This window comes from Seriola aureovittata, chromosome 12, assembly GCF_021018895.1.
Source record: "Seriola aureovittata isolate HTS-2021-v1 ecotype China chromosome 12, ASM2101889v1, whole genome shotgun sequence".
Lineage (NCBI taxonomy): Eukaryota > Metazoa > Chordata > Actinopteri > Carangiformes > Carangidae > Seriola > Seriola aureovittata.
The window spans coordinates 1,273,962-1,284,025 of record NC_079375.1 but is presented as its reverse complement, the minus strand read 5'-3'; the positions used below and the strand labels follow the sequence as shown (position 1 = coordinate 1,284,025).

The following is a 10,064-nucleotide window of genomic DNA, read 5'->3' as shown; positions in this document are numbered from 1 at the left end:
AATGAGAGTGTGCTCTACAAATACATACCTTTGGGTCAGACCCTGATCCAACCTGTAAAGTGAGTCCAGGATACAGAGCCTCCACTGAGACTGAGTGGCTCTTTACATTTGTTCAGTGAATCAGAATGAATCCCTGCTTCACCCCCATCAGATGATTCAGGAGAGTCACAGGAGTGGAAGGAAGGTTTCCCTCTCACACAATCACAACAAAGGCAAAGAAGAATAAGTAAGTCAGTCTCTCAGGGGCACGTCATCGTCATCATCGTCACTGTGGTTATCATCATCTGTGCTTTCATATCTACACTGAAGACCTGCACAACTGGATTATCAGGCATCTTGGTGACATTAACCAAGAATCAGTACAACTGGATTATTCACCCTGGTGACACAAACCAGGAAGTGTCAAAACAGGATTTGAAAGAACAACTGTGATTTTAAATTGTAAGTCGGACTCTTCATCTCTAAAGCAACCGCATCCAGGACTGTGTACGACTGAGATACCCGTCACTGTGGTAACAGTCTCCGAGACTCCACCATGCTGTACTTCCAGGTGGTGATTCTGGCAGCTACAGTGATGCTGGCTTACTACTGCGAGTTCACAGACACTTTCAGTCCAGCACAGCAGGGCTTCATCTGCAGAGACCCGACTTTAGCCAAACCAGATCCTGGACCTGAACAGGGCAGCCTCATACAGCCTGTCATACTGTACTCTGTGGTGGGTGGACTGCCTGTTGTGCTGGTAAGTAACAGGACAGATGTTAAAGATATGAGTGACAGATGTGATGGCTTGCAGGGGTGCAGGGAGGCTCAGTTTGACTGGCAGGTCCCTGAACAGGACAACTGCAGCTGCTATGGTAAATAAAACACTGTACATGAATATACACAGTCTGAGCACATTTTAATTTCAACAAAAGCAACTTGCATATATGTATGAGAGAGTTTAAAGCATCACACTGCAGTTAACAGCAAAAGAACAAACTGAGATGAAGATCTTAAAGCTGCAGTAATCAATGTCTTATATTAAATGTCCATATAGTCTAAAGGTCCATGTGTAGTTTGATTATAAAGCAGGTCTAGGTTCTATATTAATACTGTGAAAGTATCAAAGCCTCAGTCCACAGAGAAATGCTCACAGCCTGTATTCAGAAACTGGGGCCGGTTGCTCAGAACACCTCAAGTTTTCTACCTAAATATGACACTTGGGGTTTAATTTTTCCTTAGCTGAGGGTGTTAATTAAGGGAACAGAATTTCTCAAAAATATATCCTTAGTTAAGGAAAATCATTAAGGCATTTGCAGCAGTGAAAGAGATTTTACAGCTGTAAAATTCTACAGTTTCCATAGAGACCAATGATTTGCTGCCATTAGGGCTTGTTATAGCTGTTATCACTTTTGCAGAAGCCGCCGCCATGTCATCCTCCTGTTGTTTTGATGGGAACTTCAGCACAGTGTTCAGCAGACGGCCACAGTGTTTAAACCCTGTGAGTGACCTGGCAAACACTGCTGATCTGTGGACATGAAACACCTTGACTGCACCTGACTGGAAAGATCATTGTGGCATAAAACCATAGAGTGATCATGAAGCTGTGGAATGTCGAATGATCCAACTTCAGTCGGGCAAATCATAAACTGACCATAAACTTTACTGTACCCCTTTTCCCTTAGGTCGCTAAGGTCTTTTGTGCAATGGTTTAACTGACTTTAAGTGATTCCTTAAATATAAGACTAAGATAAGGAGAAATACTTTAGTGAACATTTTAAGGAAACCTTAAGCAGGAGACTTAAGGTTGATTTGTGCAACTGTTTTTATTTTAAGGAAACCTTAAATCAGACTTTAAGGAAAATCTTAAGGGATCTGAAGAGGGCTTTGTGCAACCGGCCTCTGAGCCTTAAAACGAGCTGTCAGGACTTCTGTAACTTTGTGATGTCACAACAAAGCAGTCACTGTGCAGGATTTGGTTTCTCTGAGTGTTAACCTGAAATCTGCTATATTTTTATTGGATCACTCAGTAAACAGTTAGCCAATGAGAAGAGAAGCTCAGAGCCTCCTCTCTTCTGATTGGCTCACTGACCTGTTGTTACTAGAGCTCCACAGAGAAGCCTGAGAGAGGAGATGGAAAACTACATGACAGATGATTGCACATTATATAAAATCCAAGCATTTAGATAACCTCTAAACTAACATCCCTCCACCTGCTTGTTTTCTTCTTCTTTCATGATGTGTTGCAGATTTCGTCTGTAGAGCTGGTTATCTTTCTACTTCACTCAAACAGCCTTTACGACCAAGACAAGATTGTTGTGATGGATGACTGTTGCTACGTGAACCCTATGGTGCGCAGGACCTTCCGTTTCCTTGGTAATTTAGTTAGTTAATAGATCATTTGCTCTAATAAACTAAAACCTTTTGCTGTTCTTTTCATTTTAATTCTTAATGTTAGATGTTTTGTGGTGAAATCAAAAGTGCTACCTACTGAATATATATGTCATGTCTTGGTGATTGTAGCCGCCTGGCTGCTGGGCTCCGACCAGCTCGCTCTACACCTGATGTTGGCAGTTCAGCCTTTATTTTATGGGTAAACAAGTAAATCAAATCAAGTTCCAAATTATTGTACAATCAATTGTTGTACATCCTTCATCATGGCAAAATGTGGTCCTGGAGACACCTACTACAACAGGATCTCCCACAGACGTGGTTCTGAGTGTATTGCTGTTTATATGTCTGTGTGTCTGTGGACAGATTTTGTTGCTGTGAACGCATCACCACTGTGCAGGATACAGTCACCAGACTTTACAGGTGTGTAGCTGAGATACAAATGAAGGCTAAGTTTGAAGAGCTGGTGTGATCCCATCGGAAGACGCTCCCTAGTTTCCTTTTTTTTTTTATTTCACTTGGGAATCACAACAAGAATTTCACCCTCACAATTAGAACACTGAAATAAAATGGTGGACAGTAAATATAGCGCATTAAAGAGTAAACAGGAATCAATTTGAAACAAGTTGCCATTATAAAAGTGTGTTTAAACAGAAGAGGCACATTTTCATGTAAATTTGACGTTTGTATGGACCTCAGCCTCTTCTCAAGAGCCGTGTCCTTAACAAAGACTGAATGAAGCCCGCTCTCTCTCTATCTCTCTCTCTCTCTCTCTCTCTCTCATATACAGTTTATGCAGTCATACTGCCTCAGACTTTTGCTTCACACCCTATTTGAACACACAATAACACTATACTTTTCTTGTTATGATCACAAAACTGTGAAAACAACTTTTTGAAATGATGCCACTTCTGGGCTTCTGCACTAAACAAGTGCAATTTCAATATGTAACATCAACACAACCAACAGCCTCTGTTTTGTGTCACTGAGGTTGTTAATGTCACTTTCTGTGTGAGGTCAGGATTCATGCTAACACTGAAACACTATATTAAAGGTGTAATGTATAAGATCGTGCTACTTGCTCCACAGCATTTCACCTCTTCTCCCCCGTCCAGTTAATCATGTTGTTGTTTTCCCCATGTTCCTTATAATTTATTATTTATATGTGCATTTATTGTTGATAGCTAAAATTGTTGATAGCACTGAAACAAATTATGAATACTTGTAATACAAACAGTATGTTTTTATTTACCTATAAAAATATGAAGGCAAGGGGATACTGCATGACACATGGGTGTCAGGCTACAGCAGCATGAGGAAGGGATGATGACATCATCACAGAGGCAGAATCAGAGAATAAGGTTTATTGCCAGGTAGGTTTTTACTTACAAGATATTTGGCTTGGTGTTTGGTGCAGTATCCAATAAACATATTAACAGAAAATAACAATAAAAAGGTAAAATACTGCAGCAGTCAAAAAGATAAATATACATAGATACACATATTAAAAAGTAAAACTATGAAAAAAACTATTTACAAAAGTGTTGATGTGCAGAAGATCACAGTATAGACTATATGTGTTCTGTGCAGGGATAATACTCTGAGGTGTTACTGTCATGTGGTTGTGTTATCCATTGTCACTGCCACTAGATGTCACACTAGACCAACAACATCTCAGACCAAAACAAATGCGTCGTCGGCTGCACGAATGAGACTGATGGAGCCGGTAAAGACTTTACAGATGTTCTGATGGTCCACGGGCCGACAGTAGTCCACATGTCCAGTCCAGCTGCACTCTGGTCTCGTCTGTTTCTGTGCCTGAAGTCTTTTTTAAAGGAAAACGTGGTTTCTTCTTCAGTGGGGGAAATTTTAAAGGTCACTTTCATCTGAACGCAGCGTACTGCACTGTTTCTCATCTGTGGGCGGAGCCTGTGTGTTTCTAAACATGGGAGGACCCATGGCTTACGAAGAGGGACTCACATGCACTCACATGCACTAACACACACGTATGTGCACTAACTTGCACATGCTACCAGGCCAGCTACCAAAACACAGACCAGAAAAGCTCAGATTACATCACACACAGAGGGGGTGTGGCTTAGTTTTCTGCTCAGGACGCCATAACTCCTCTCTATCTTTACATAGAAAATAGTTGTTTACTATTGTTGTTTAAAATCTTATTTACAGAACCAGAGACCTCAGTGCTAACATTTAAATTGCATTAATGTGACTGATTTATTTCAAATACACTTTCAACTAAAATCTGAATCTTTCTATGTCAGTGTACAGTAACATGCTGCTTTTAAATCATCTAACCTGTGTGTGTCTCTGCAGGTGTCTACGTCTTTGGTCTGTTTTCGACTGACATCTTCGTCAACGCAGGTCAGCTGGTCACAGGAAGTCTGGCTCCTTACTTCCTGTCTGTTTGCCAGCCCAATTACACCGCCCTCAGCTGCCAGGACACCGCGTACTTTGTCAGCCTATCAGACGCTTGCACCGGCGACCCTGATGACGTCATGAGAGCCAGGAAGACGTTTCCCTCCAAAGAGGCTGCACTGAGTCTGTACACGGCGGTTTATCTGGCAGTGAGTGGTTCACTTTAAAGTAGCGGAGGCAGAAAGCAGTTTCATCACCAGCACATGCCTCGCCATACTGTCGCTGAATAACCTTTCCCTGCAGATGTACATCACATCATGCGTTGGTTCCAGTGCAGGTCGACTGACAGGCCCCCTCCTGAGTATGTCATTGGTCGGTCTGGCTGTGCTGACAGGCATCAACAGAGTGGCCGAATACCGAAACCACTGGAGCGACATCATAGCAGGACAAGTCATCGGGGGAGCTATCGCCGTCTTTCTTGTCAGTAATTATTCATTTAATGAGCTGTAGCCGTTTTACTCGTTACTCAATTTGTCCAGCTCACATGTTTCACGTTCATTTGTTTGCTGGTTCCCTCACATCTCCTGTAATGAGACGCCACTGCCTTTCCTCTCACACAGTTAGTGAGAGTTTGTATAAACTGGAGGCTGTAAAGGTGAACTGGTGAGTAGATCAGTTTTCATGTTCAACGTGATGATGATGTTTAACGTCCCTGACAACCTCTGTAGTCTCATTTACACACTTGTTAGCAACCGGCCTTTTTTAACAGACGTGAAAGCTTCAAGAAATCAGGACTGGAGTATTTTATGTTGTAGAATAAAACAGGAAAATGTCTTGATCATGTGTTAACACAGACCTTATTTAAGTCATCTTACCAAAAACACATTCAAAGAACCACAGACTTCAGGACCAGGGAACAGGAGGAGCTAAAATGCTCCTAACCTTACCTAAGTCAATTTTGCCATTTTCGGGAGGTCCCTCTTCTGCAGCCTGGTTTGGTGTGGTGACCGATCAGAGCATCTGAGGCTCAGCTTGTCAGGATCAACTCTACTTTTTAGGGTGGCTCAACATCCAGCATACCGTTACCTTCTGCTGTAGTTTATCACCGTCAGCGTGGCAGTGATGTGACACAGTGATGTTTGCAAAGATATGTCAGACAAGACCCAGTTAAACCTGAAAATTTGCATGGACCTCTTATGTTGAATGTACGAAATTGAGGACGTAGTTGAAAACTGTTGTGAAACTGCTGTAAACAACTGACATCATTGTGTCATATTTGTGTTCTGCTAAGTGTCAGAACATGCACAGTGAAGGCCAGGAACACACTAGCTGTGTGGTGTGTTCATGGCGGCTGCGAAACATCTAGGTTTCATTTCAGTGCCCATGTTAGTGGGTTAGAGCGACACACATCACAGTTGTCATGTGATCTAGAGACTGATGTTTTGCGTATTTTTCACAGGAGATTCATCTCTCAGCAGAAACAGGCAGAGAAAAGACCTGTTGATGTCACAGTGACATCATAGCAGCAACATCACATCAAACTGACTCCTTCCACTATAATTTCTATGTCTAGACTGAATCTGGATATGACACCGACATGAAAAATATATTTTTTAACCATTTTCAGCAGCTGCATGTGAAGACAGAGACATTTTAGTGACTTTTTCTGTTAAAAATGAATCAGAAATGAATTTATAATGAAAAGAAATACAACATTCCAGTGACCTGTAAACTCGTGTTCTCACCGTAAGCCGGCAACACTGCGGGCTGTTAACGCCAGTGTTTACGCCAGTTGATTTTGAAAGAACAACAGCCAATGGGGAGACACCAACTTAGTCATGTGGCATTCAGCTGAGCAATAGTGGAAATATGATCACTCACTCAGTCAGTCAGTCAGATTATATTGCTGACCCTGCTGTTGCGGTCCAGCCAACAACAGTCTCATGGACTCTCTCTAAACTTTTCCATATAAATGTGAAGGTGAATGTAATGTATTATGGTAACATCACAACCACTGTAAACTTCACATAGAGGGAAGGCACAGTATTCAAAACAAATATTAGATTAGATTAACTTTATTTATCCCACAACTGGGAAATTCATTTAATATGATGAAATAATGGTATATAACAAGTTCTTTTTTAGTAAAATCAATAAATCATTTTAATAATCAATTTAGAAGTTGTCAGTACCAAGTATTCTGATCAATTACTCTTTGCATTTGCCTTCCCTGTTCCTCAAATTCATCACTTCTTCAACTTAATTGAGATTATTTCTTTTAAAATAAATTACGTTCATTCTTTATATTTTTAAGAAGTTTTAAAAAACATCCAGAGCATCTTTTCAGAGTCACACAGCCACTCTGCAGCTGTACATTGTCAAGTCTACAGTTGGCCAAATAAATGTAGGTTTATAGACAGCCGGCCTAATGGACTAAATAGCTGCAGGACACACACAGCCTACATGAGTTTGAATTCTTCTTTTACGTAACAAGTCATGCACGACTGACTGCGTCGCTCTGGATCACGGAGACAATCTAAACACAAATGATAAAACCCTGTCTCCCTCCAGTCACCGTTTTATACAGTTCTTTACTCGTCCGTTGTGTGTGTGTGTGACTGTTTCTGTCTGTGCAGGTGGTGTTCGTGGTTCAGTATTTCAAGAAGAGACCTGGACTTCCTCAGAGTCCGTCTGATGATGGGACAGCTAACACTGATGAGGCGTCACTTCAGATGAATCACACCATGGCAACCAGTGTCAAATTTGTTGCTACACAGGTAACTTCACTTTTACACCTGTAAGTTGTTTTTTTCATGCATGATTATACAATATACCCAACTACATGTGGAAGCTATTATGTATTTGCATTTTTTTTTGCAGCAGAGTAAAAATTCTATTTTAGAGGCAATTTTTTAAAGGTCCATACAGTCTAAAGGTCTCTGTCCATGTGTAGTTTGATTATAAAGCAGGTCTAAGTTCTATATTAATACTGTGAAAGTATCAAAGCCTCAGTCCACAGAGAAATGCACACAGCCTGTATTCAGACACTGAGCCTTAAAACCAGCTGTAAGTCACTTCTGGAACTTTGTGATGTCACAACAAAGCAGTCACCACTGTCAGTCATGCCCTGGAGGCTCCTGTGAGATTCCATTGGGATGGGAGTCAATTAAAGTAGTAAAGTAGTAAAACCACAAATATATCTTCTTATGGATCAACACTCAAATAAAATACAGGAGAAGAGGAGAATATGGAGATTTAATTGAATGGTGTTTTTCTTTCTTGGTTTTCTAGAGCCCAGGATCCATCACAGAAGTCACATGACTATGACCCCCCCACCCCCCCCCCCCCCAACACGCACACACACACACACACACACACACACACACACACACAACTAGATAACCTGGATGAAATGGACATCACCTGTTCGACGTCAAACCTGGACCTTTATTTTTCCTAAAACAGCCAAATGTGGAGGTTGTTCCCACTTTTGTTTTAAGCTGCTTTTTGTCATGTTTGAGAATACACCAATCATTAACAAGTGAATTAACAAGTGAATTTTGAGTTATTAGCATAATTACTCCAAGCATTCAAATTACATTCTACATTCAATGGTTTTGAATTTGAAAATTGAACCACTGTTGCATTGGTTAACTTTTACGATAGCGCTGTATGTTACACTGTGAATGATGGTAGATGTGCAACCTGTGTTTAGAGGCAACAAATAGACGCTGACCTTCACTAAAACTGTGTATCATGAGTTCATTCACCCCAACCACCCACCCACCCTCTCTTTGTCCTTAGTACATTACCTGATTTTCTTGTTCATGTAAATTACTGTTATTACCATATTATATTATTACATATCATCTATTACTGTTATAAAGTATAATGTTGTTCTTCACTTAATCTCACAGGTCAGCAAAGATATTTGACCTTTTTATTTTTTATACACTGTGTTTTGTCCTTTGCCACTCATCTGAAAACTCCAATCATAATAATAAATATAATCAATACATGATAATAAATGATGTGTAAATGATGTCAGACACAGACTCATCAGGTAGTTTGATGTTTCCTTCTTGATCTGCTGTGTACATGAAAACATATTTGTCTCTTTTGAATTAGTTCTAGTGCTTGTGTACAGATGTAAATATGACTTTCTTTATACATGAGTATGATAAACAGATACAGTCGTTTTTTTGTGACGTGTGGTCTTCTTCCCTGACTTCTCTGTTGATGACGTCTGAGTTTCTGTGGATCAGAAAAAAAGGGGGGAGAAAGAATGAAAATAAAAATGGTGCTTTAAACAACCCTGCAAATTAAATGTGATTTTTAAAGATATTTTCTTTAAAATATCTTTACATCAAATGTAAAATTGTAAATGTATTTTATGTTATTATGTAGAAAAAAAAAAAACTCTGAGAATCACAATAATGATAAAAAAATTTAAATACTTCTACAGAAGCCCTGAAAGGCAAGTGAAGTTTTCCAGAGTTAGTTTTTTCTCACCTGTGAAATCAGGTGAGAAAAACTGTGAAACAAGAAAAACAGTTTCACCAAAGAAAAACCCTGAAAAAAAAAAAAATCACCTATTTTTACGATTAGAAAAAACAAACTTGGAAAACAACAAGAACAAATGTATGTAAGAGGCAGAGCAGTCAGTGATGACGTAACTGATGGTTTTAATAAAAATGCAGACTAATGGACTTTCTAGTGGCGACACTGGTCTCTTTGCTATTGGCTGACAGGCGGACATCAAATTGTCAATCAGCTGTAACACGACACACAGAGAGCCCCGCCCATCTACACCTGCCTCTGGGTGGTCTCGAGCTTCCCGCGGGACAGTGCGGAGGCGCAAACAGCGTCCAGCAGCAGAGTGAGGTAAGTGAACTGAACACTGTTATGTGCATGTTTTGTTTTTATTATTTTAACGTAAAGTGTGACGTGTTCTCCGGTTATCTACACCTGTAGTAACACCTGCACCTCCAACTGTTAACTTGTAGTTTTCCAACCTTGCAGCCTCATTATAACTCCAGATAAATCAGCTGCAGAAGAAGAGTTGTGGAGGATTGGTGTTGAGCATCTTATTCCCACACTGGGTTTATGTGGACAGATGTGGTGTATTTAAAATAATAACAATGTTGTGAGCTGACACACTCCGTTTGGTGAAGTGCATTTAGCCTTGAGGAGAGAAGGAGCAGCACAGGAAGACAAACAGAAAGAGATAAGTCCTTAATTCTGTTTAAGCTTCAGTTTCTCCGAGCTGCTGCCTGTCCCTGTGTCAGAGGGTCAGAGCGCCCAGCCTCCTGGACGCT

The 10,064-nt window shown here is 40.5% G+C and overlaps 1 protein-coding gene across 1 annotated transcript; it reads left to right on the top strand.

The window, feature by feature from the left end:
• Positions 1 to 71: 71 nt before the first annotated feature.
• LOC130178671 (phospholipid phosphatase-related protein type 5-like) lies at positions 72 to 9,745 on the top strand. Its single transcript, XM_056391096.1, has 7 exons — positions 72 to 739; positions 2,229 to 2,355; positions 4,705 to 4,955; positions 5,050 to 5,226; positions 7,383 to 7,523; positions 9,539 to 9,630; positions 9,721 to 9,745. Exons 1-7 carry the CDS (start codon positions 536 to 538, stop codon positions 9,743 to 9,745), a joined length of 1,017 nt encoding a protein of 338 aa, XP_056247071.1. The 5' UTR covers positions 72 to 535.
• Positions 9,746 to 10,064: the final 319 nt, after the last annotated feature.